The 27,921-nt window shown below is 44.5% G+C and overlaps 1 protein-coding gene and 1 long non-coding RNA gene across 2 annotated transcripts; one reads left to right on the top strand and one right to left on the bottom strand.

Moving 5' to 3' along the window:
* The first annotated feature begins 1,330 nt into the window (after positions 1–1,330).
* On the top strand, positions 1,331–2,907 carry LOC309529814. The gene is made up of 2 exons (XR_014218485.1): positions 1,331–1,689; positions 2,624–2,907. It is a non-coding gene; the product is annotated as an uncharacterized lncRNA (long non-coding RNA).
* On the bottom strand, positions 2,756–27,143 carry LOC309529622 (MAL-like protein). Its single transcript, XM_082218030.1, has 4 exons — positions 26,875–27,143; positions 9,150–9,317; positions 7,262–7,399; positions 2,756–4,075 (listed from the first exon to the last, which is right to left on the bottom strand). The coding sequence occupies exons 1-4, from the start codon at positions 26,983–26,985 to the stop codon at positions 4,013–4,015; spliced, it is 480 nt and encodes a 159-aa protein (XP_082074156.1). The 5' UTR covers positions 26,986–27,143; the 3' UTR covers positions 2,756–4,012.
* Between the last annotated feature and the right edge of the window lie 778 nt (positions 27,144–27,921).

The following is a 27,921-nucleotide window of genomic DNA, read 5'->3' on the forward strand; positions in this document are numbered from 1 at the left end:
CTGCACCCCCCACGCTACGCCACTGGTGCAAATGGGCCCCAGAGGAAAGGGCAATAGATGAGTCAGTGGTTCAGCTGCTAAGAGGCAGGGATTATTTTTTGAGGGGAGAACTTATCCGAGTGTGGACCCCTTCCGCACTAAGGTCCAATGGTGTATCTGAGATAATACCAGGTGAGGATAATCTGTTAGAACAGATGCAGGGGCACCGAATTTTGGCCTCGCACAGCATCCTGTACAAGGTCAAAATTTGGTGCTCCCCTACCTCTTGTCTTCCATTCTGCGCATGCACTACATCATAGTTGTGATGCCCTGCAGCCCCGCCTCAGCTTGGTGCCCTTTACAGGGGAACCAGTTGCACTGCCCTAAATCTGCCTCTGGCAAATGGGTCGGCTCTCAGCTCGCCCTTCCTCTGCCTGCCTTCTTAAATTCAGCCATTCTGGTGGGTGGCTCTGCATCTCAGGGACTTCCTTTGTAGTCTCTGGGTTCATCCACACTTCTCTTTGGTCTAAGGTTTCCTCCATTTGTCCCATTACTGTGCATGGATCCGAGTGATGTGGGTTCTTTGCTTTTTGCCACATTGCTTTCCTCAAGGAAAACTGCTGTTTAGTGCTGAACCAGAAAAAAATGTCAATCCACAGAAAACCTGATTGACGTTAATTCCGATTCAGCACTACACCACGGTTTTTCCTGGGGGAAGCAGTGGGACAGAAAAACAACAGCACGCCACTTAGACCCATGCCTAGACATCATGGTAGAAATGGAGGACATCTCAGCCCCAAAAGAGTCCTCAGTGTGCCCCTTGTAGTATGCAGCAGGGAGCTATATGGGGATAAAAGTAGTTGTTTTGTCTGTTATTTGAGTGGAGTTCTGAGCACTGCCAATTTTTCTTCTCTGAAATGGATATTGATCTATTTTCTGATGCTCACAACAGTGGCTGGGATCTCCAGAAGTGGCCCCAAGCCCAAAAAAGGTTGAGCACCCCTGCATGGATTGGAAGCACAGCTTAACCTCAGAGTTGGGTTGCTACAAAAAAGTTCCCTCGGCTTGATTTGAAGCCCTCCTGGATCTCAGAGGCAGACGCGTAGAATTAACTCCCAAACTTCTGTGTGTTTTCATTGTTCTCCTTTATCGAGAAGCAGGCTGCTACCATCAGAGATGGGGAATGGACAAATATGTCAATTAGGTTTCTGTCAGTTTTTCATTTTTCCAAATCTTGAATTCAATTCTTCACATTTAAGCAGAAATTTGCAAGCTGGTGTTTTGTTTTTTTTAAAAAAAATATCCTCATAAATTCACCAGCATTTTAGTGTGACTTTCTCCTTTAAAAAAACAATTTTTGTATGCAATTTTGACTAATATACACATTTTTGCAAGCGGGTTTCCCTAACATAATGTATTTGTGTGTGTTACTTTCACTAATTTATGAAGTTTTATAAACACTTTCCCCTAATACATGCATTTCTGTACACATCTTCTGGTTGTGCAGCTGTATCGCAAAATTCAGAGAGGTGCCAATTCAGATGGATAGCTGTATTTTGGTTCTTGTATTTATTGAAGAACTTGCAAATCAGGTAGTTTCTCATTAAAATGCAAGCAAAACTGAATTTCTTCCCCTTTTCTGGGAGTGACCCATGGCTTACAGTAGTTGTGTTTGAAAATATGTAATGATCTAGTTGGATCATTAGAACAGTGTTTCCCAACCGGTGTTCCGCGGCACACAAGTGTGCCGTGAGATGTTGCCTGGTGTGCCGCGAGATGTTGCCTGGAGGGAGGCGGGCGAGGGCGTTTGCTTCCCGGAGGACTTGTGGGAAGCCGCCCCTTCCCTGGGCGACGCGCCGCCTCGCGACTCCAGAGTCAGTCCCGAGGGCTCTCGGAGGGACTCGCGAGCGACGGCGCGGCGGCTCCGGGGCGCGCTCAGCCGGGCCGCTGCGTGCCCCCGCTGCAGCTGCCCGGCGTGGAGCGCGACGCGGAGCCGGCCGGGCTTGGAGGCGCCCAGGTAGGGCCGAGCCGGGCGGGGGCGGGGAGGTCTCGGTCTGCTGCGGGCGCAGGAGGGCGAGCGGGAGAGGGGGAGCCATCGGGTCTCCTGGAAGGAAGCGAGGCGGCGGCTGAGGGGGATGCAGCCCCATCCCCAGCAACAGGCGCTCCTCGAAGTGAGGCCACAAGTCGGGGCTCGGACAGGGCCTGGAAGCAGCGGCTCCGGCTCTTGGGAGCGGAGAAGGGGACTTCGAAAGCGGCCTGGAGGAGAAAAGCCCCGATGCAGCGAGAGCGGGGAGCGTGCTGCCTTGTCCAGGCCTCCTCGCTTTGTGCCGTCCGCTGCCGGGAGCAGGACACGGGGGCTCCTCGTTCGCATGCTTTCCCGGGTGATCGGTGAGGGTGAGGGTTAGGGTTAGGGTCCCTCAGTCCCTCGCTTTGCTGCCTCCTCCCCCCCCCCACCCCCAAAGCTTGGAGGGTCCCCGGCAAGGGGGAGGGGAAAAAATTGAAAACTTTCACTTTCGTGCGTCCCTCCCGGCGTGACGCTGCGCGCTGACGTCACGGGGCTGTAATGGTGGTGTGCCGCGAGATTTTTTTCATCAAACAAGTGTGCCTTTGCCCAAAAAAGGTTGGGAAACACTGCCTTAGAAAGCTCTGGCCCCCTAATGGACCCCACAAGCCTACAACCCTCACAGTTCTTCTGTGGCAGTTTAAACTTCATGGCAAAAACATGTCCTTAATTACATCTTCTGCATCTACATCTACATACACAGGAACGCAGATATAGTGGGAGGCAGATCTCCAGAGAGATTTATTTTACAGCAACAGCAAAAGAGACACATGTGAGCCAATCAGAGAGAACAGTCAGCCATATTATCCTAGCAAAAGATAGTTCACTAAAATAGCAATATAAAATGGAGAACAAAACTATTTTTTTTAAAAAACCCACACAGATTTACCAATAAGTTACTTCATGTTTCCCCATAAAAACAAACATTCTCTGTAATAACAAAGGACAGAAAAACCTTTAGCATATATCAGTAGTACTGAAAGGGCAATTCACACGTTACTCTTTGACCCAGTAATATCATCGTGACAGGATGACAAGCCAGAGTTTATATTTATCCATCCCCTGAAGTAAATACAATCTTTTGCCACTTGCAGGAACACTTTCAAAATATACGTCCCACATGCATTTGATGAGGTAAAAATACCACGGGACAATACTACAGCATCAGAAAGTAACACATGAATCTTTCTTAATGGTCATCGGTATTCGTTTGTTTGTGACGGTCATTGTCAGGCCAAACATGGTTTTATCCAAATGGCCTGAGGGAATCGTTTTCAAACGGTTCTTCGGGGAAGTTCTGGAATCGTCTGGAAGCGTCTCAAAGGAACCTAGTCAGAAGAATATAGTCACAGACAAGTCTCCCTGAAAGACAGTTTGCCTGCTGTCACCCATGTTTCCTGTGACACGCAGAGGCGGGAGATTGTGAGACACATTTGAGAGCACATTTCTGAGTTTACGCTGGACAATGGTGGGGCTCCACAGACTTGGCCAGTGCCTCTTATCATCTGTGCTCACCTAGAAAATACCCCAGAATCCTCTGCAACGTGCGAGGGTTTCAGAGCAGATATACCCAGCTTCATCAGCAGAGGAGTTGGTTTGGAAACGGTACAAGTACTTTGAAGAAGAACCCCCCACAAACACACATCGATTTAGAAAAATGGGTGTATTATTTACACAGGTTTTCCAAGGCACAAACTCTGGGGAACAGACTATGACTCTGGATAACTGTGATTATCAAGGATTGGGTGGTAATATTTCTACTGCAGCTTCTTACACAACACAGCTTGAGCGAAATGGCAGGTTGAAATAAAACCCAATATTTCTTTCACCTAAAATGAGAAGGTGCCGCTAGGTGACGAATGGCCACAATTTCAACTGGGCTCTGTCCTTACGCAAATGTGAATTTGTTTTGGGACACGGATTCCATGGAGGGAAAATTAGGCCTTATGTTATATACGTTCCCGGCAGTTTTCACTGGTAGTAGTTGCTGAAGGCATGAAGAATATACAGCAGCGTGGTGATGAATGCAAAGAACTGAAAAAGAGAAAAAGGGAGGGAGAAGTGAGATGATTAGAGTATAACGCACATGGTTTTGCCCTCCCAGCTTCCCTGGGTCATTTTCTTCTGAGGAGAGGATATTGGAAGCTTTTGTTGCTTTTCTAATAGTTTGTCTCTCTTATATAAAGTAGATGGAAAGGGAGTAGTCAGACAGGCAGTGCTAATCCAAAAGCATCACCTTTGACTCCCTGCGCTGGGAGAGGCTGGTGCAGCCTGACATGTGGGCTAGATTCACCTTATCTATTTAATTAATGAAATTTGGAACACACCACTTGATTGTCAAAACCTCTAACCAGTTTACATAAAGCATAAAATACACACTAAGATTATCTGTGAAAGACAGGAGCCAAGGGCAAGATGACCTAAAAACGATTCAAAATATGAATAAAATCAGTAGTTTAAAAACGCACTTTATGAAAAAAGGAAGAAAATTACCTATTAAAAGGCACATCAGTTTTACGTATACGGGTCAGCTTACTTGAACAAAATGGATTTTAGCAAGTGCCTGAAATAATACAGCACCTGACTCATATCAGTGAGCAAGGAGTCCTAGAGTATAGGTCAAACCACAATGAAAGATCAGTTCCTCACTGGGGAAGAACAGACATTGTGTGGCACTTGCAAAAGTGCCACATCCGCAGATCGAAGTGATTAAGGCCTCAAGTCAAGGACTGAAGAGTGCCCTGGGATGGCATCATGGCTTCGCCATGATCAAACACACAAGTCCCCAGCTCTAACTGGTCCTCCAAAAACCCCCACAGGGCATCTTGGACTCAGAAGGCATGTCCTCATTGGCATAGCAACCAGTACAGGTGAAATATACTCGGAGTCGAGAGTGGATTTCATGCTCTTTATTCAGCTCATAGTGGTGAGGAGGAATGGAAGTTCCCCCAGAATGTCTGCTTTATATGCATTATTTACACAATGGGCCCCACGTGATTGGCTAATTCCGGGATTCTCCTGTAGGCCAATCAGGTTGCGGATTCACTTCCACCTGGAGCTGGATTGGGTGGCTCCTGTGGATCAATCAGGCTGCTGCATTCTGGAGCCTATTGTTCTAGGACCAATCAGGCTGCTGCATTCTGAATCCTATTGTTCTAGGACCAATCAGACTGCTGCATTTTGGATCCTATTCAACTCAGTACATAACACTAGGATTCCCTTCCCTTCTTATTTACAAACTGCATGCTTCCCAGATTGCCTGTAGTTCTCCAGCCCTTGTCTCATCGGTAGCAAATCAGACTCTGCTGCCACATAGTTTGGGTAAGATTCCCAGGTACGCTCTGAAGGGCAAAGCAACTTGCAGCACTTCACCAAAACAAAACTTCAAGTTGTTTCTTTTTCTCTCCCCACATTCAAATCTGCCTTCACCTTGCCGCATAAGAACTTAGCTGCCTTACACTGAGTTAGACCAGTGGTCCATTTAGGTTAGTATTGCCTCCACTGACTGGCAGCAGCCCCCCAGGGTTTCAAAATACCTGAAGTCTTTCCCAGCTCTCCCTGGAAATGCTGAGGATTGAGCCCAGGAGCTTTTGCATGCAAAACACACACTCATATCTTGGAGCTACGGCCCTTTCCTACCTCAAATCCAAACGGTTACGGATGTTACATCCCAGGAAAATGAAAGAGACACCCACAGTCAGCCCTGATTGCTCCAAGGCAAATGCTTAGATGCCAGCAGCAATGAAGGGCTGTGACTCTGGAGCCCCTTGTCATCATAATTTCATGGGAACAACTAAGTAGGTGCAGCTAACAAATGTTTACCCACCAAAGTGTGTCATGCGCTACCTGATTAGAATTAGATTAGGAAATTATGACAATGAACAAAAACAACCTATCGGATGAACACTGCATATTTATTAATTGAGCTAATCAGTGGGAAATGGATGTAATCTATTCTAATGTGATGAGGCATAAATAGCAAGGCACCAACAATTTGCCCTTTAAATCTTGAGTGGTATAAACTTCCCCCTGAATTCCTGTGTGTATCATTAAGACTCACTGAAATTTATTGTACTAAAACAGTACAATAAGGACTTACAGCGAAAATTGCACACACTGCTTCACTGAATCAGAAGACCTTACACACATGGAAAGGACACTTAGGTTCCAAGTTACTGCTAATAAAAGGCATGGATGAAGTCCACTTGCCACCTGCAATATTCTTTATGTCATGATTCAGGATTATCCTGGCAGATAAATTGACTTCGTTCAGTGCAAAAGATCACAGGTTGCACACCAAAATATATTTGGACAAAGAAGCAATCAGTGACGTCTCTGCCTTTGAAAGTGCCATAGTAAGGTAAAATATGGTGGTCATTATATTAACAAAATAGGAGATCAAAATCCAATGATTCACTGGGTATATAATCAACAGAAGCCCAATTGGATGGTTTTTATTGCTGGTTGAAAGATACGCCCTTTCAGTTGGCAAAATATTTTTCAGCCTGTCAATAAGCATCGTGGTGATCCCATGAATTATTGCACCCATTTTACAGATGGGTTTCATCAAGGCTAAGACAGGTGTGGGGAACCTTTGGCCCTCTGGATGTTACTGCGTTACAGGTTCCATCAGGCCCAGCAATGCATGGCCACTGGCCAGGGATGGTGGAAGTTGTCGTTCAGCAACATCTGAAGGTTCCCCACACCTGGGCTAAGAGATATTAATGCACAGCAAGAAGACTGATCGCCGAAGAATTGATGCTTTTGAATTATGGTGCTGGAGGAGACTCTTGAGAGTCCCATGGACTGCAAGAAGATCAAACCTATCCTGAGGGCTCACTGGAAGGACAGATCGTGAAGCTGAGGCTCCAATACTTTGGCCACCTCATACGAAGAGAAGACTCCCTGGAAAAGACCCTGATGCTGGGAAAGATGGAGGGCACAAAGAGAAGGGGACGACAGAGGACGAGATGGTTGGATAGCGTTCTCGAAGCTACCAGCATGAGTTTGACCAAACTGCGGGAGGCAGCGGAAGACAGGAGTGCCTGGCGTGCTCTGGTCCATGGGGTCATGAAGGGTCAGACACGACTAAACAACAACAACAACATGGTGAGTCCGTAGCAGAAGCAGTGTAACTTGAACTTGGCCTCCCCCTCGACCCCACATTCACAAACATACCAAACCAAATTCAGCTGGTGGAGCACATAAGGGTTATCTCACCGTAGCAGCAGCATTGAGCTGATAGTAGAGGGGCGAAGAATCTGGGGGCACTTCTGTCTCCGAGCGGATGGTTGCATTGGCCTGAAGGACAGCAGCACTCATGTAGAGGATGCCAGTAGCTCCATGGTAAAGGCTATCCTAAAAAACAGAAGAAGAGCAACAGGTTCGTGTCCAGATCAGGGCCTTTTTAGAAAGTGAAAAGTTCAGTTCTGCAGTCTATGTTATGTACATTGTGCAGGTGTAGAAGATATGTTATTTGTCATGAGGAGAGGGTGAAGGAACCATCAGGGCTAGGAAGGGCTTTTTCCCCCAGCCAGAACTCTCTGGAACTCAGTTCCGGCTCAGGTGGGTGCCATTGCCATTATGAGGGAATGAGGGAGGGGTTCATGGTGAGTTCCAGCACCTCTTTTTCTAGAAAAATAGTACTGGGGGCAGGGGCGGGGGCGGGGGCGGGGGCGGGGGCGGGGGCGGGCCCCACCCATGAGGCAAGGTGAGGTGACTGCCTCAGATCAAAGGATCCACAGGGGCAGCAGATCCCGGTTTAGATCTTTATTCTGGCCTTGTTTTTGCTGTAGATCTTCACGCACCCCCTTCTTCCCTGTTAAGGAGGGGGCGCCATTTTGTGGTTCGCCTCAGCTGCCAAATTGACTTGGGTCAGCCCTGAGAGCTATGCTGGATGCTGATGGTTTGCCTAGGTCAGGGGTTCCAAACTCTGGTCCTTGGATCACCAGTGGCCCATGAGTTTCCTTCTGGTGGTTTAGGGCAGAAGTCAGCAACCTAAGGCCCAAGGGCCGGAGGTGGCTCCAGAAATCACTTCTGCGCATGCCCAGACACCAAAAATTGCTTCTGCACAGGCACAATTTCCGGTGTCTGGGCATGCACAGAAGCGATTTCTGAAGCTGCGGACATGCGAAGACGTGATTTCCGGCATCGCGCTGCGCCAGTCTGACCCACGGAGGATCTCTGTGGGAGTGATCTGGCCCATGCCCAGTAAGCCTTGCCGACCCCTGGTTTAGGGCATGCCTGTGGGTTTGTGGTTGAAGATGGGAGACAGCGCACCCGTCTCATTAAGGTGTTCATATTGATTTCTAATTGTAGTTTTACTGTTGCTCTCATTTCTTTACATTGTATTTCACTGCATTACTTATTTGCTAAATTGCAATGCCGTGAAATACTATCTGTAAGAAATCAAATAATAAATTTTTAAAAATGCAGTTAAAAATCGCATAGTGCATTACAACAGCTAAAACAAGCTGCAAAATAATAACAGTGGCACCTCAAGTTAAGAACTTAATTCGTTCTGGAGGTCTGTTCTTAACCTGAAACTGTTCTTAACCTGAGGTACCACTTTAGCTAATGGGGCCTCCCACTGTTGCCGCACCACCGCCACGTAATTTCTGTTCTCATCCTGAAGCAAAGTTCTTAACCCAAGGTACTATTTCTGGGTTATTGGAGTCTGTAACCTGAAGCGCCTGTAACCTGAAGCATCTGTAACCCGAGGTACCACTGTAGCAAGTTCCAGAGGGTGTCAACACGAGAATAGGCTTCTCTGCAGTGGTTCCCCGTCTGTGGAATGCTCTCCCCAGGGAAGTTCACCTTCATTATACACCTTTAGGCGCCAGGCAAAACGTTCCTTTTTAACCAGGCCTTTGGTTGATCTGATTTATATCCTTTGCCCTTTTAAAATGTGGGGGTTGGGGGGGCTATTGAGTTGTTGTTTTTATTTATATTATGTATTTTGTGGTTTTATATCTTGATTTTATTCTGTGAACCGCCCTGAGATCCCCGGGTATAGGGCAGTGTATAAATTCAATTAATAAATAGCAATGTGTTTTCTAAATTTGCATCCTGTACATGGCATAAATTCTGTTTGTGTCCCACCTCTTACCAGGATTCTCCAGGAGGCGAAGTTTTTGTGGAAGCCAAACAGGTAGGACATTAGAAGCATCAGCGAGATGAGAAAGGAAGTGAGAGAGACATACATGACCCATCCCTGCAGCAAAGGGAAGTACACATTGGTAGCTGCTACGAGGATCCAGACCCAGCAGCCAAAGATCTGCAAAGAAGGGGAAAGGAAGGCACAATGATAAGCTTTGCTGTACCCATTTAATGCCGCATCAGTCTGCTTCGGTTCTGTCTGTGTAGATTTGTTGGACTCCAACCCCCATCAGCCCAAGTGAACATGGCCCATCACTGGGGATTATGGGAGTTGTAGTTTAAAACTACAGTAAGTAATAAAGGTAAAGGGACCCCTGACCGTTAGGTCCAGTCGTGGCCGACTCTGGGGTTGCGGCGTTCATCTCATTTTATTGGCCAAGATAGCCAGCGTACAGCTTCCGGGTCATGTGGCCAGCATGACTGAGCCACTTCTGGCAAACCAGAGCAGCGCACGGAAACGCCGTTTACCTTCCCGCCAGAGCGATACCTATTTATCTACTTGCAGTTTGACGTGCTTTCAAACTGCTAGGTTGGCAGGAGCCGGGACTGAGCAACGGGAGCTCACCCCGTCGTGGGGATTCGAACTGCCGACCTTCTGATCGGCAAGTCCTAGGCTCTGTGGTTTAACCCACAGCGCCACCCGCATCCCTTCACAGTAAGTAATACTGGTGCATAAAATTATGCATAGTGCAGGGAAAGTGGGCATAGAGACATTTTCCTCATTCTCTCATAGGATTAGGACCCAGAGCCGTCCAAGGAACTTGAATGTTGAAAGATTCAGGGCAGACAAAAGTCAGTGCTTCTTCATACAGCCCTTAGTTAAATGGTGGAATTGGTTCCTCCAACATGAAGTGGTGGCCACCAACTTGGATGGCTTTGAAGGAGAATTAGACAAATCTGTGGTTGATAAAGCTATCAATGGCTTCTAGCCACAGTGAGTATTGTTACAAAAGTTGGGTTGCCTCCCCTCTCTCTCTGCCAAGCAATGGGTTTCCAGGCACTCACTCAGGGTCTGTGTTCCTTTGGAGAATTGAGACCTGGCAAAGACTGTTGTAGCTTTAAGAAATATGGCTTATTCACCTATGTACACCATCAGTCTGCATGAGGGGAGTCCAGATCTTACAGCATAGTCCTCTGTGGCTTGTCCCCCACAGCAGCGCAGCCCTGGAATCTAAGGCATTTCTCCCAGCCAGCCTTCAGCCAGCCTGTCCAAGATGGATCCCATTCTTTCTTCCTCCCCTCATTCTCCCCAGCAACCCTTGCTCAGGACTCTCTTTCCATCGCCTCACACCCAATTACCCAGGCAACCTTCCAACCCCCCCAATATTGTTCACGCCTCAGGGCAAGGGGGAGAGCATTTCTCTCGCATTGCCAATAGCCCTCAATGGCCCTGTATTGCTTCTTAATGGCCCTGGCTTGGCCAGGTTGTTTTTGCATAGGCTAGCCCAGGAATTCCTCTGCAGCTTGTATTTCTCCCTTCACATCCCAAATCAACACAATCCTACCATTTATTAATTTCTAGGGTTTAGGGGGTCCCCCTCCAAATCTATAAGAGTATGTTTTTCTAGCTCTGGTGGTTTGTGCCTCTGGTGCCTCTGAAAACCAGTTGCTAGAAATGGCAAGCACAGCTCACTCTTCTGGGCTTTTCATGAGCATCTGCTTGGTCACTGTAAGACTAGGATACAGGTGGTATTTAACACCCACCAGACTGATGAAAAGGTCTAAATAAGAAAAAGGTTTATGTTGGAAGTGTAAGGAAAATGAGGGATCATTTTTCCACATGTGGTGGTCCTACAAAGTAATTAAGAAATATTGGGAAATGATATATAATGAATGAAAAAAATAAAAAAATAAACTTTCCCCAAAGCACCTGAGATTTTCCTCTTGGGGATGGTAATAACAGAGGTCCCCAAAAAACAAAAGTGTTTATTACTATACGCCATGGCCACAGCTAGAACCCAATATTGGCACAAAGGTGGATAAGAAGTATGGTAAAATGTAAAATGTTCAAATATGCTGAACCGGCTGGTCTGACAAACAGGATAAGAGAAAACGAAGATAAGGAATTCAAGGAGGAATGGATAATGTTAATTGAATATTTTAAGGACCAGTATAAACAAATACGCAGCCTAGCAGGTCTCGAGTAAATCCAGCAGAGCTGAAATAGATAAGAGTTTTTAATAGATAACAAATTGGATGATTAAAAAGATGTGGATTACGCAGAGTAGTAGAAAAGCAGGAAAAGGGTAGAAGAGAAGTCATATGGTATATGTATACATGCTGTATTTGGTATGAAGTTTTAAGTGGGATGAGTGAGGGGGGGAGAGGGATTAAGCAAGCTCTCTGTTCCTGTTTTTGAAAATGAAAATGAAAAAAATAAATGAAAAAAAGATACTAGGATACTGAACCAAGTAGACTTTTGCTCTGATCCAGCCAGGTTCTTTTAATGTCGTCCAGCAACATCTGTCAGACAGTGGGTTGGCCACCCATATTCTAAAGCATTTTGACATCCAAATATAGATTGAATAGAGTGCAGGAAGTGAGACTGGAGTGCACACCTAGCAGTGGCACAACCCTCTCTCATTCTTCATAAGGTCAACGGCAGGTTAGTTTCTGCTTGATCACTTTATAAGCAACCTTGAAATATTAGATTTTACCCATCTGTCAAACAGTAGCAAACAGGGGGGATGATTAAAAAATGAAATAAAAAAGAGCTTTGTGAGAAAAATTCCTCAACATCACTGTATGCTTTGATTCAAAAGCTCATTACATGTGCTTTACACCAGGGATAGGCAACCTAAGGCTCCTGGGCCACAAGCAGCCCACGGGGGTCATTTAACCGGCCCACGAGAGGCTCCCAAACCGAGCCACCCGCTTGGCGAGTCCCTGTGCGCTGCGCTAAACTGGCGCAGCGTGGTGCAGGGACTCGGTTCCACGGCGCCAGAAATCGCGTCTGCACAGACACCGGAAATCGTGGGCACACACGCAATCCAGCCCACAGAAGGATCTCTGCTGGAGTGAACCAGCCCAGGCGAGGTAAACCTTGCCAACCCCTGCTTTACACATTACCTCTACAGTTATAAAGTAAAAAATCCATTTCACAGTGTACAGGACAGAGCTGCCCACTCTGAATTAGCATTTTGAATTTAGCAGTGCAGCCCACCAGCCGAGTATTGTGTGCAAAAATGCATGTACTAGGGTCATGAAATGCACACATCCCCGAAAAGGCATTATATTAGGGGGGAATTGCTTTGCAAAAATGTGTTTTGGGCAAAACCGCATCCAAAAATGTGCAGATTGGGAGAATTTTTGCACCAAAATGCTGATGAATCCTCACAAGGACTTTTTTTTAAAATCACAAGCTGATATGGAGAACTGAGGACTGAGAAGAAGAAGGAGGAGGAGGAGGAGGAGGAGGAGGAGGAGGAAAGAAAGAAAGAAAGAAAGAAAGAAAGAAAGAAAGAAAGAAAGAAAGAAAGAAAGAAAGAAAGAAACTGAGAGGAACCAAAATGGACTGATTTGCCCAGTTTCGGTTGGAAGGGAAGAGAAAGATCTTTCAGTGGTTAAAAGTATTGTGCAAACTCTCTGGGTTGCAACTGGGCTGAAGAGTCCTTCATATCTGAGACAAGGTGTGGTGCACCCACCCAAAGATTCAGATCAGAGCTGCCTGGATATATCCTTAGCTATTGCTTTTCAGGCAATTTTGCCAAGAGCAGAGCCTTGCACAGTTAAGCACTGCCAGGAGCGAGCCAGCAGTAAATCACACTGTGCAAGTTGAAGTTAACTCTTGATTAGCAAAAAAATGATCTGTACAGACCTAATGAGCACAGCAACTTATATCCGGCAAGTCTTGCCTCCATGAAGCAGTTGCTGAGACTGAATGTCCCCGCCTCCCCAGAGCTGCCTAAATTCCTTCCTCTCCAAGGTTTTCCCTCAAAGCAATTGGAGACTGCGCCTGCATGAATCTAACCTCTCCTCCATCCTTTTCATGCCTCCTCTGGTTCTGGGAGACCAAGGGGGACAGGAGCTTGGCCCAGCAGGAGTGGGACACCCATACCATCCAGACTCATCTCCGCCTCTTGGCCTCCCTCCTCTCCTGCTTCAGTTTCTGCCTCTGATTCTGGACTGCTCTCTGCCACAGCCTCTTCCTGCTCACTCAACCCTGTTACCTCCTCAGCTTCTGACACCTCCTTCCAGTTTTTCCCCTCTGCCCACTCATCATTGTCCCACCACCACTCCCCGGATTTGAGCCTTCTTCCCTTGGGGGTTCCCAAGCTAGTTCCTCCCACCATTCCTCTGCATCCAGCCAGTCCATGAACATTTCTTAGCAGATATCATTAATCTGAACCTACTGTCAACTCACAAAGGACAAGTGTGCCTTCCCCACAAAACTGCCTTCCCCACAAAACCAGTCGTCCATCTCTGTGCTGTGTGACTGCCTCACAACTACAAGCTCCCAGCAGTGGTGTTCTCTTCTCTCAGGCCTTGTTACTAAGGCAACTCCTGCCCTCAAACTCTGTGAACCTGATTCTTTTCACCATGTCTTCACCCTGGGCTCCACACCCAGCCTCCCTTTCTGCCTCTCTCAGCTCTTTTCAAGGTCTCCACCCAAGAGTCATTGAACCTGATTCTTGGGAGTACATTGCAGCTATTTCTGCTGATGGACAAACAGAGGCTTGCAAACAAGTCATCGTGAAAACAACAACCACACATCTTTATTCTAAAGCAACATATCGTCCTGCAGCACCTTAAAGACTAGCCAATGTGTTTGTTTGCAGTTTGTTAACTGGGAACTGTATCTCTGTGAAGGGTAAACTACAGTTCTTGAGATTCTTTGGGGGAGGGGTGTGTTTTAAATGTATGGGGATCCACTGAAAATAATGGACATAGGTAACTTAGGTCTATTAATTTTAATGGGTCCGTTCTTAGCAAAAAAAATAATTGACTACAACCCACATTGTACATGTGACCTTGGTCATTTTTGCCACACACAAAAAGAACATGGCTTTTACCCTGAAAACATTCGTTCTTGGCTATTTTAGCAACTTAATAAACACCCAGAAGTAGTCATTGAAAGAAGTATTAGTACATTAGAGCAGGCATAGGCATTAGTACATCAGTACAGTAGTGCAGGCATCGGCAAAGTAGGCCCTCCAGATGTTTTGGGACTACAACTCCCATCATCCCTGACCACTGGTCCTGTTAGCTAGGGATGATGGGAGTTGTAGTCCCAATACTTCTGGAGGGCCGAGTTTGGGGATGCCTGCATTAGGGGAATTCTCCGTGCAAATTGGCACAAATATGGTTTTGAGTTAAGACCTTTTATTTATTTTGCTTTGTGAATAAAGCTACTGTTTACTTCTCTGTAGGTGAAGAAACATATAACATTTATAGAGCATTGGAGCTGCTCTGAAATGGGGCCTCCCTCTGGCAAGTTTAAAGCTGCAGTCCTAGGCATGTTTGCTTGGGCGTTAAGTCCCACTGAACACAACGCAACCAACTTCTGAGTGGACATGCATAGGGTTGCACTCTTGTTGTACCTATTCCTCTCCAGAATTGACTTTGCAAGAGTGTTCTGTGTGATCTGTAGATCTGCAGCAGAAGACCTGTACGGCACTGATGAACTATGTCCCTATAATGTCACCAACAAGCCATTCCACTTTCCACTAATGCTTTGCACTTCAAAAAGTTTCATTAGACAAATAAAGAAATAATACAATGGACAGATGGATAAATTATTTAACATTCAGCCTTCTTTTACAGTGGTACCTTGGGTTAAGAACTTAATTCGTTCCGGAGGTCCGTTCTTAACCTGAAACTGTTCTTAACCTGAGGTACCACTTTAGCTAATGGGACCTCCCACTGCTGCCGCGCCACCAGAGCATGATTTCTGTTCTCATCCTGAAGCAAAGTTCTTAACCCGAGGTACTATTTCTGGGTTAGCAGAGTCTGTAACCTGGAGCGTCTGTAACCCGAGGTACCACTGTATTAAAAATTCATTTTTTAAAAAATAATAATGGTGGGCAGCCTTCCTGAAGCATTTGCCCCGGAAGGGGCAAGACTGACCACCAAGCCAGGACCAAGATCTGTCTCATCTCTGTTTGAAAGCCAGGAGGAAGGTGGCTTTACCTCATGGCTCAAGGATGTGCTGTAAGCTCTCTCTCGCTCTCGCTCTCTCTCTCTCTCATGTCACATCTTTCTGCACCCTTCCTAGATTCGCTTCAGAAGATTGATTGCTTTTCTCCTTCCCCACGTTCCTTACATTGGAACAAAGCTACCTGCAGCCAGCCAGCCGCTCTCGTATAAGATGAGAACTGCTGATAAAAGGAGCAGGATGCAAACCCGGTATTCTACTCATCTGTCCGAATGGCTTAACGGCATAGACCCTGACCATGTTGCGCCATGCTTAATGCCAAATAGCAAAGATTCCATTCACTATTTGGGTTTGGACATCTTACACTGTAAATGAAGTGAGTGGGAACATCTGCAAGCATAGGAGCTAAGTGTGTGCTTCACAACATGTACAGAAACTCCGGACTGGAGTAGAGTGTTTATACACAGGATAGATCAGGCATTTTATTTATTTTTTTTATAAAATTTTTATTGGTTTTACAAAAGTTTTTATAACAAACAAACATTAAAAAAGAAAAAAGACAAACAAACAAGTATAATTTCATGATGTCCTTTCATAAACTTCTTTCCTCGGACTTCCCCATACCTCCCCTTTCTGCATCCTCATGTCCAAATTTTATAGCAACTTGTAAATGTTTTTTCCCGTCCTAGTTCATCATAGTCCTTTCTTAATCTAATCTTATATTACTGCAACCCTTTCTCTCTGTAAAATCTCGACATTCTAAGATTCATCAAGTTTATAATAGTCCTTAAGGTAAATCTTAAATTTCTTCCAGTCTTCTTCCGCAGTCTCCTTTCCCTGGTCACGAATTCTGCTCGTCATTTCCGCCAATGTCATATAGTCAATCACTTTCATCTGCCATTCTTCCAAGGTGGGTAGGTCTTGTGTCTTCCAATACTTTGCGATCAATATTCTTGCTGCTGTTGTTGCATACATGAAAAAAGTTCTATCCTTCTTTGGCACCAATTGGCCGACAATGCCCAAGAGAAAGGCCTCTGGTTTCTTAAGGAAGGTATATTTAAATACCTTTTTCATTTCATTATATATCATTTCCCAGAAAGCCTTAATCTTCGGGCATGTCCACCAAAGATGATAAAAAGTACCTTCAGTTTCCTTACATTTCCAACATTTGTTATCAGGCAAATGGTAAATTTTTGCTAGCTTAACTGAGGTCATGTACCACCTATAGATCATTTTCATCACGTTTTCCTTTAAGGCATTACATGCCGTAAATTTAATACCGGTGTTCCACAACCTTTCCCAGTCAGCAAGCATAATATTATGACCAATGTCCTGTGCCCACTTAATCATAGCTGATTTAACTATTTCATCTTGTGTATTCCATTTCAACAGCAAGTTATACATTCTTGACAAATTCTTAGTATTGGGTTCTAACAATTCTGTCTCAAGTTTTGATTTTTCCACCTGGAAGCCAATTTTCCTGTCTTGTTTAAAAACCTCCATTATTTGATAATAGTGGAGCCAATCTTGTACTTTGGGTTTTAGTTTTTCATGGCTCTTTAATTTCAATTTCTCTCCATCCTGTTCTAAAATCTCACAATACTTTGGCCATCCGACCTCCATATTGACTTTCTTGTGTGCCTTAGCCTCTAAAGGTGACAACCATCTAGGGGTTTTGTTTTCCAACAGATCTTTATATCTCATCCAGACATTAAACAACGCTTTCCTAACAATATGATTTTTAAAGGCACTATGCACTTTGATTTTATCATACCATAGATATGCATGCCAACCAAATGCATTGTTGAAACCTTCTAAGTCCAAGGTATCTGTATTCTCGAGGAGCATCCACTCTTTCAGCCAGCAGAATGCTGCTGCTTCATAGTACAATTTTAAGTCCGGCAGGGCAAATCCCCCTCTTTCTTTTGCATCTGTTAATATTTTATATTTTATTCTGGGCTTTTTGCCCTGCCAGACAAATTTCACAATATCTTTCTGCCACCTCTTGAAACAGTCCATCTTGTCAATAATCTGCAAAGTTTGAAATAAGAATAACATTCTAGGCAATACATTCATCTTAATCACTGCAATTCGGCCTAACATTGACAATCTCAAATTTGACCATATTTCTAGATCTTTTTTAATTTCTGACCAGCATTTTTCATAGTTGTCCTTATACAAATTCAAGTTTTTAGATGTTAAATTAACCCCTAGATATTTCACCTTCTTAACCACCATCAAACCTGTCTCTTCTTGAAACTTATTCTTCTCCATATCTGTTAGGTTTTTCCCTAAGACTTTAGTTTTTTGTTTATTCAATTTGAATCCAGCTACCTGACCAAATTGTTGGATTATTTCCAACACTCTTTTTGTACTAGTGTTTGGCTCTTGCAAAGTCAATACAAGGTCATCTGCAAACGCTCTTAACTTATAATGTTTGGCTCCGACCTTTACACCTTTAACTTGCTGGTCCTCTCTAATCATGTTCAGCAACACCTCCAGGACCGAAATAAAAAGCAGTGGAGAAATTGGGCACCCCTGTCGTGTTCCTTTTTCTATCTTAAGTTCCTCAGTTATTACATTGTTTACAATCAACTTAGCTTTTTGTTCAGAATATATTGCACCCATACCATTCTCAAATCCTTGTCCTACCCCCATCCCATGAAGATTCTTTTTCATAAAACTCCAAGAAATATTGTCGAAGGCTTTCTCCGCATCCACAAATATCAAAACTACTTTAGTATTTATGTTCACCTCTAACTTTTCCAAGATGTCTATTATATTCCTAACATTGTCTGAGAGGTGTCTCTTTGGGAGAAAGCCTGCTTGGTCTCTGTGAATCTTCTCCATCAGTACTCTTTTAAATCTTTTTGCTAAAATGTCTGCAAAAATTTTGTAATCCACATTGAGTAACGAAATTGGGCGGTAGTTCTTCAGTTGAGTCTTTTCAGTCTCTGTCTTTGGTATGAGTGAAATATATGCTTCTTTCCACGATTCGGGTGCCCTTTTTCCCTCTAAGATCTCGTTACAGACGTCCTTTAACGGTTGTATCAGCCATTCCTTTAAAGATTTGTAATATCTGGAAGTCAGTCCGTCTGGCCCTGGAGATTTGCCCAATTGCATGTCCTGAATGGCACCCTCTATCTCTTGTTCTGTAATTCTCTGGTTTAGATCCATCTTACTTTGATGAGAGATTTTCTGTAATCCAAATTTATTAAGGAATTTATCTATGTCCTCTTCATTTTGTAATCCTTGAGAATAAAGTTTTTTAAAATAGCTCACAAAGCAATTTCTTATCTCGTTGGGTTTAGATATAATCTTTCCATCCACTTCTAAACTTGTAACTGTATTTAATTTCTGTCTTTTCTTTAGTTGCCATGCCAGAAGTTTACCACATTTGTCTGCCGACTCAAATGTCTTTTGTTTCATTTGCTTTATTTTCCACTCTATCTCTTGGTTCATCAATTCCATATATTGTGTTTGATATAACTTAATCTCCCTCAAAATCTCCTGGGACTTTGGTTTTAATCTTAATTTTTTCTCTCCTTCTTTTATCTTTTCCAGAAGTTTTTCCTTTTTCTCATTCTGCTTTCTCTTCTTTATTGAATTTTGTTGAATCAAAAATCCTCGCATCACAGCTTTACTTGCGTCCCAGATCACTCTTTTTTCCACATCGCCCTTTAGATTAATTTCAAAATAGTCCTTTAGAGTTTTTTGGGCCTTCATGTGGATCTCTCTATCTCGAAACAGGGTGTCATTCATTCTCCATCTAAACTGACCAGTTGTTGTAAATTTCATTTCCATCTTCACGGCGTTATGGTCGGAGCAGGTTTTTGGGCAGATTTCTACCTTCTTAATCTTCGGAGCCATTCCACTGGTAACCCATATTTGGTCGATTCTGGTCCAGGTCATCTTTGCTTGGGAGAAAAAGGTTCCCTCTCTTTCGAGAGGGTTCCTTGTTCTCCAGATGTCTATTAAGTCCATATTTTCAGTCATTTCAAAGAAGGTCTTCGGGAGTCTCCCTTCTTTAGTAAGTGTCAATCTTTGTGTCTTGTCCATGTTTGTAGAAACTACACCATTCATATCTCCCATGATTATCATATTATATTCCAAATAGTCCATCAAAGTTTCATGAAGTTTTTTGAAGAATTCTGCTTTACCTTCATTTGGTGCATAGATCCCAATTATCAAAAATTTTTCTCCTTGTACCTGTATCTCCACCGCTAAATATCTTCCTTGTTCATCTTTGAACATCATTTTTGGGGCCCACTTCTCTTTTACATAAATCACAACTCCTCTTTTTTTCACTGTGTCCGACGAAATAAATTCTTGTCCCAATCTTTTATTTATAAGCAGTCTCCTGTGAGCTCTAGTTATATGAGTTTCCTGTAAGCAAATCAAGTCCAGTTGTTCTCTGTACAAAATATGGAATACTTGTCGTCTCTTCAAAGGCATGTTCATCCCATTACAATTCCAGCTAAGGAATTGCAGGGCCATCTTGTTATTTTTCTGGTATTCCTCCAACAGCTCCCAATTGTTGTTCTTCCTCTGTTGGTGGTGGAAGGTTCTGTCCAAACGAGAGGTTCAAGATGTCTATTACACTCTTTTGCTCAGCAATTGGGTCTACAGTTCCTTTCTGTAGATCTTCTTGATTTCTTTGCAGGAACCTGTCTTTATCCTGTATCGTCTTTATTTTCACCTTCTTCCCCCTATAATCAAAAGACAATCCCTGTGGAAATTCCCACCTAAAAAGAATGGTGTTCTTCTTCAGCAGGTAGACCAAATCCTTATAAGAAGCTCTCAAGTCCAGAATGTGTTTAGGAATATCTTTAAAGATCTGTATCGGTGAGTTCCCGATTTGTAAGGCTTTTTCAAAATGCAGTCTTAAAATTTTGTCTCTTTCCTCCTTCGATCTCAAGGTAATCAAACAGTCTCTCGGTGCCTTTCTGTTCTGTCTTTTGCCCAGTCTAAATGCTGTTGTGATTTTAAATTCGTCTTCCTCTAGATCTCCCCAGGCGTCAGCAAACTCTTGCGTTAAGAAGTCCGTAAGATTGTCTCCTTCGTCCTCTGGAATTGATCGTAATTTCAAATTCCTTTCTTTTCTTTGTAGTTCCCACAATGCCAGAGTTGCATCATGGTCATAGACCTTCCTGGCAATCGGTTCTAATTTTTCTTGGGTCTCTCCAGCAATAGTTCTAGCTTCCTCCGCAATTTGGCGTGTGGCAGAATTTTCTTGCGTAAGCCTGTTTATAGATTCTGTATTCAGGTCAAGTCTTGTTGTTAAATCTGTCAATTTCTGTGAATTCTCTGTCAATTTCTTGGTGTTTTCTGCCGTCTGCTTTGTTAGATTCTCCAGAGATTGGTTTATCTTAAGAAGGGCTTGCGACACTGCATCCATGGAGACTGCTGTGCCTTTTTCTTGTCCTGTTGTCACTGTAGGGGTTATACCTGAGATCGAGCCTCTTTTCTTTTGTTGCTGTAGCTGTTGTTGATGTTGCCTTGTCTTGGCTCTCGTGCTTATCTCGTCTGCTGGGCCACTCATATCCCAAGGTCGTTTCCCACGGGAGCCTTCTCCTAAAGGAAAATTCCACTGTCCCAAGGTATAGCAACTTTTAATTTACCCTCTAGAGGGAGCAAATCAAAATGTCCACAAACAAAGACAAAGAGTACTTAAAAAGCAAATATATCAGGAGGCTTCTATATGTATATTGCTACACTTTTCCAATAGATACAGTCCCAGCCTTCCCTGATATATTGTAGCCACAGAGTCCCAAAACTTTGTAACAAGTAACCAGTAAGACTTCCACTTTGTTACTTTCACAGGAATCTAGAGTCAGTTCAGTGTTCCTTTGTCTTATAAGCAGTTTGTGCCAGGTTGGAGGCTGCAGAGAATTTCCTTTTCCTTTAAATTGATCATGCAGCTTATAAAGTCACTTTTTCCTCCCCTCTGCCCTGCAAGCTAGAGGGGATAGTCAAAGTCCAAATGTCGGATTCAAGCAGTTAAAAACAATGTCCCATACGGATGCAGCTTAGTAACTTTCGTTGCTTTAATTGTCACGCAGTCGGGGGAAGGCAGACTTCCTTAATTTTCGCCTTTCCCGTTTTCAGCCTAATTTCAAGTAGTTTTGACACGAATAGAGGTTCGATCTTACTCACGGGTGTTTCTTGTCCAAATTATTCAGGAAGGAATCGGCGCTCTCCACTAATGGCGACGCGGCTTCACCCTGCGGGCTGGGTAGCGATTCTCAGCACCGCGCTCCCCGTTGTCGTTCCGGAGCCTTTAAAAAGGCTCTTTCTGCGGTAAAGGGGGGCGCTTCAGGTGCCCACCGAATCTCCTTGTTCACAGGCTCCGTTCCTGTGATTTTAGGGGTCCCCCGCTTGCCGTAGCGGGTCAGACCCGAACTCGCAGAGCCGTCCTCTCTCCGGAGCTCGGAGAGGGAGCAGCCATTAGCGCTGGCGCCGAACCGGCATTTTATACCCTCAGTTCCATAGGGAATGGGCTATGATTCTGTGAGTTCAATCTCTGACATTTCTAGAATGGGACGAAAAAGATCCCTGCCCAAAACTTTGGAGAGCTACTGTAAATCAACATAAACAGTATACTGAGTAATATGGACCAACAACCTTAGTAGATTCCAGTGTTCTGACTGGGTTGGCAACAACCACCAAAATAGATCATGGTGCTGCAAATCCATAGATACGATCCCCTGCAGTTTTAAAAAACTAATAACAGCCATGTGGTGGTCTTGGGGTGTTGGACTGGGACCACGGCAATGGAGAAGGACAATTGAATCCCCCATAAGAAAATAAAGAAGAAGATGCTATTTACTGTGTGGGGCAAAATGTACAGGTAAAATATGTACACCTGTGAAGCCTAATTCAAGGGACAGATATTGGCACAGAGAGAAAATTTTAAAAAACAAAAAAACCACCTGTGTTTATATGTAGGACATACTTCATATGATTTGTGCAAACATTTCATTATGAACAGGCAATGAGTTTTCTGGATCATTAATTCTTCAAGAAGAACCTAGCCTCACAATTCTCCTAGGATGTCAGTTCCTGCATACCTACGCTAGAAATATGCACATATTTCACAAAGGTGTTCCCAGAGACCTACCCTGAGCCAGAGCTACCATTTCAGTGACAACAAGGGGTGGGGTTGGGAGGAATCTGGCACCGAGCTTTTCATATCCACTAACAGGCATCTCTTAGCTTCTGCTTACTCAGACCTACACTCCCCACTGAGGGCTGATGAGGAAGGATCGCTTTCAAGAGAGGCACAGACCCACCCTTGTTGAGAAGCAGCCAGGCAGGTTCTCAAGGGTGGGTCGCGCGGAGGTGAAATCAGGCCTTCCATTTCAAAATACAGTGGTACCTCAGGTTACATACGCTTCAGGTTACATACGCTTCAGGTTACAGATTTTGCTAACCCAGAAATATTACCTCAGGTTTTATTATTACCTCCTGAATTTGCTTCAGGATAAGAACAGAAATTGGGCAGCGGCAGTGGGAGGCCCCATTAGCTAAAGTGGTGCTTCAGGTTAAGAACAGTTTCAGGTTAAGAACAGACCTCCGGAACGAATTAAGTACTTAACCCGAGGTACCACTGTACTGCTCAGGACGGTCCCCGAAACCTCCCAAGCACATTTTAGTGGGGGAGGATCAATAGGCTACAGAGGAAAGGGGGAATTGGTGGACTTTGCCTGCATCCTGCAGGTAGCATTCCGCTCAAAGGATGTTTCCACTGGCAGAATCCTAATTATTATCTAAGCCCATGGGATTAAAGTCAGAAGCTCTCTCTGTGGCATGGTTGTGTACAATTTTTTAAAGCGTCTTTACCTAGAACGCTATTTTGTTTACAGAATTTAGGATCTTTCTTTGAGAAAAGTCCTGTAAGCCCACTGTGGTCTGCAGGAAATGAAAAATGCACAGAGAGATACTCTTTTGTAACCAAAGGCATAAGCTAGTGCAGATCCTCTTTGCATAGCCCCACTTATGTTCACAAGAAGCTGCACAAGAGGAATGCTTTTCAGTGGGACTCGGTTGGACTTAACTTCCTCAGTTGCACCCACCACATTTTGTTATGGTTCATAAGAACATAACAGAGAGGCCAAAGGCCCATCTAATCCAACCTATTTCCTTAAAAAGGCAAAGAGATGCCTCTGAGAAGCTCACAAGCAAGGCATGAAAGCCCCCAAAGGCTGCGGAACACTCTCCCTTCACCTCTGAACTCTCTCCCCAGGTGAGTGCAATGGTGGGTGGGGTTGCCAACATTTGTTTCCCTCGACGCTTGTCCCCTGTTTATTTTTTTAGGCCAAACATGTAAGGCTGAATCTGTGCAAGTTAAATGTGTGTGCATTGCAAGTCAACTGCACCACAGATGTTGCTGAGGTGGTTATAGTTTGTTTGTTTTGTCCTGCTTTTATTGCACTCTATTGCAAGAAAGGCCCGCCAGATGCACTAGCACTGGGGAAGCACTGCAGAACATCTAATAAAGCAAAGTGATGTGTGGACAAGTCCCGTATAAATCCACCACTAATGCATGGCCATTTCATCAGTAGCATGTTGCAGTAGGTAAAGTAGACACCTGCAACAAAACCGCTGTCTGAAGGGCCCCACAGCAGGTCAGCTTTCAGTGTTCCTCATCTGATAGATCTTTGCCATTTGGATCCATTAATCTGCACAATCTTCCAAACAAAGAAGCCAAAATTTTTTGTGGTGCGCAGAATTTTCCTGACCTGATATGAACACTGACCATTTCGCAGAGTATAAAAAGGTTTGTGGAGGAAAACAAAGCTCCAAGGCTTTGCCACTTTCCTCCATGCCTGTTAGCATATGGTTACCAGATTTTTTTCAATGAATCCGGGGACACTTTTTTCCTTTTTCTTTTTTTGAAGCTGAGTAGCAACAGGGAGTCAGTAGTGGGGGTGGTGAGGCAAAAGACCCAGGGCCCAAGCACACATGCATATTGTATAAAGGTGCAAAGCCCTTCTTTCACACCCTGTGAAACATAAATGCACAGAGTTTTTAAAAAAACTGGGCAACGGCAGCCCGCCTGCGACTCCCAAGCCTCCCCGATCAGTCAAAACAAAGAGGGAAGGGGGCAGGAGATTGCACAAGACACGTCCTATGCGCACAAGACACATCATATGGGGACTTCTGGCGAGGAAAAATGGCAGGTGCCACGGCAGCGAGCAGCTCCTGAAGCCAGCCAGAGCCAACTGCACTACCAGGCTGGCTCCGGGCTGCTGAGGCTGCCGCTGCCATGTTTCCCGGGGACAGATTTGCAATTTTGGGGACATTCTGGGGATGGAATTTGTCCAGGAACAGATTTGCAAATCCAGGGATGTCTGTTAACCCTATGTTAGCAGCCGCTGTTCCTCTGATCTGCCCCCACCGCAATGTCATCCTTTTAATTGAAAATGCATTGCTTGCCACACTCCTTAATGGGCATTCCAAAACCATTAGGTAAGTAAGGTGTGTCAGTCATATCACAGGAGCGCTGGCTTTCCATTTCACAGCACAGATATTTCTTCTTGCGAAGTCTTTGTCATCAGTACCATTGGGGCATTTACTGTAATTTGCTGGATTTGTGACGAAGGCAACCTTCGCTCAAGAGGTCCTTCACTTATGAGAGGCAAAGTCCGACAGCATTAAAGTCCACACGTCATAAAGCTCACGGGGAACGCAAATGGGCTACAGCTCTTGAGTTGCTCTGCCACGTTTTCCGTATCATGGGCTAATACCCAAAGTATGCAGACTTGAAAGGAAACTCTTGGAATCAATAGATTAACCTCCAGATAAATGTGCATAAGAATATGTTCAGGATGGTTAGTGCAGCTGATTTTGGACCTCTCTGCTTTGTATGTCAGCTAGCAGAACTCTGCCCCCAAAGTTCCAGTCACTTAAATCTGCCTGCTCCTCTCACCTGTATAAATCAACAGCTTCATTACCATGTGACCCCAAAATTCTGGATCCCCCGCAACCTGATGCCAAAGTTTAGCACTAGTTTTGTGCCATTTGTGCCACGAATCCCCGCATTTCGTGCCAGACTTCAAACCCAGTAATTGACACAGGGTCACAATTTTAATGCCAAAAAAACCCAACCTTTTCCAATGGATTCCAGACAGGTGCCAATGTTTTGTGCTAGTTTTGCGCCGCTTGGTGCTGCAAACCCCATGTTTTCTGCCACCCCCTCCCAAATTGAGTAATTGACACTCAAAGCAAGGCCCCAGGTAAATGGCCAAAACCCCAACCTTGTCCAATTAACTGCAAACCACATTAGTTAAGCTTAAATAAACGCTGGTGTCTAACTTGTGAACACTCCTGGTTCAGTCCCTTGGTACCATATGCAGCTCAGCCAAGCCTAAAATGTATCTAATCGTTAGGTCAGAGAGAACCTTTCATGAGCAGAACATGTCCTCACAGCAATCAGCCTCAAGGAGATGACTAGGGACTAGAGCAGATTGGTTCGCTCCTGAGTCCCTGAGAGTCAAACTGAGCATCAAACAGCATTGTGGATGGCTGCTCAATTATCTTTGCTTTCTGAGGTTGATTGCTTCTTTTAAGAGTCTAGCATGGTCAGTTGGTGTTTCATCAACATGGTCAATCAACTGGGAATCTCTTTGCATTTTTGGAACAAGATAACTATGGAGAGTCAAAAGCGATGCCCTCCAAACCCTGGCTTTGCCACGTAAAGGGGCCATGTTGTAGGGGATAACAAATGCCTCTTCCCAGGGCCCACAAGAGCTGCTGCCAGGCAGAGAATGCAGTACTGAGTTCGAAGGACTGATGGTCTGAGTTAAAGCTGTCTCACACTTTCGAAACACCATTGTTCTCTTCTCTTGCTCAAAATGACTCCGTTCTGTTGCTCTCTGTCTCACATAGGGCAAGTGAGCAATACTACTAAACTAATCTTGGTTTCATCTTCTGTACTGCTGTACCTCTTGAGCTCCTTTCTGACAAATAGGACAAGAGACATACAGGCAAGGTGCTACGTTTGCAGTTGGTGGGAGATCACTGATCTAAACTGGCTCTCTCCAGCCTGACTTCTTCCACTGCACCTGACCTGCATACTTTCCAGGGAGTTGTGAGTTTCCTGCATCCTCCCTTAGGGGTCCCATCTTTTGAGTGCCTATCCTTTTCAAAAGCCCCAATTCTTGGGATCTTTGCCATCCAGGTTTTATCCCAACAGATTGCAACATCAATATCCTTGAAATAATCGGAATAGGTGCTCCAAAAATATTTTAAAATAATTTCAGGGCCCATTGAAAGCAACAGTGATGCAGATGGATAGCAATCAGACTGGCACGCTGGTGCAAATTCAGATGCACAGCAGCTTTAAGCTTGCATTCTCTGATCCAGTAAGTGAGATGTGTGGAGACCTTTTGATGTGCAATGGATTTCCTTTTGTGGATTATCTATGTGCACGTGTGTGTGTGTATCAATCTGCATATTTCATGCCCATGCCAGAAGCCAAAACTCCCGGCCATGCATAAATGCTACAAGGAGCATACATGAACTGCATTATACTATATGGAATCAAATAACTATAATTAAAGGAAGTCGTTTGACTTACCAGCTCTGGCAGAATCAAGGCATACGGTATGGTTCTGAAAACATCCACTCCTGAAGGAATATTTTCAGGCGCTGTGCCGACGGGAGCTGGTCCTGAAGATTTGGTATCCATTTCTGTACAGGCTGAATAGCTGTAGTTAGTACAGCTCCGCTACTCTCAGTTATCTCTGAGACGCTGTTTGCAGGCAAAGCTTAAAATAGTATCCACAGACACACCCAACTGGACGTCAAAGGTGAAGCCTGTTCCAGCTTGGCAGGTAGCTCCACTCATCACTGCAGAAGAATCATCAACTATTCTAAAGTTAATAAAGCCGATCAGGAAGGGCTTGGCAACCATATGCCCTGCTGGAAAAGAGAGAGAGAAAGCGGCAACACATAAACACACCTGTTTCTGTTGCAAGGCTCAATGGCTTTTGTATTCCAGGGCTTCCCAATAAGGCCATCATACCTGGATAGGGCTCCCTTGCAAGCTCACTCAGCTTCTAGGCATTGCGATAGGGAAGAGAAATCTGTTTTGCTGTTTATTCCGAAAGACTGCAAACTTTAGAAAACTCTTTTTTTAAAAAAAAAGGGAAACAATAAAACAAACTCATTAACAGTATTTTAAAGTTAAGAGTGCTAGAATCTGAATTTTGCACCATTGGAGGCTGGTTTAAAGAAAGAAAAACCTGGCCAACAGAAAGGATCAGCTGGAAAGTGAGGAAGGCAGATTCCTTTGGCCTGCAAAGGTGCTAAACAAGAACTTATCTGCAGATCAGCACTCATGTAGCAGCCCCTCAAAGGCATAAACATCTGAATCAGTGCCCCCTAGGGGGTGTGGGAGGGAGGAAGACAGCAGAAGAAGACAGAAAGAGCTGTTTCCACATCAAGTTCAGTGTTGCTGTTCTGAGATTTGTTCAAGGGCATTCGGGCTGATATGACGGCTATGGCAACTGGCTTCGGTTTGCCTTTGGATCCGTTCATCCACTGCGTAGGGAAAGCACTCAGTCTGCCTACATAGCCCTTCCCTACACTTTGGAGCAAAACAGGGGAAGTGATTTGTACTGCA

Source organism: Podarcis vaucheri (assembly GCF_965113315.1).
Source record: "Podarcis vaucheri genome assembly, chromosome: 3".
Classification (NCBI taxonomy): domain Eukaryota; kingdom Metazoa; phylum Chordata; class Lepidosauria; order Squamata; family Lacertidae; genus Podarcis; species Podarcis vaucheri.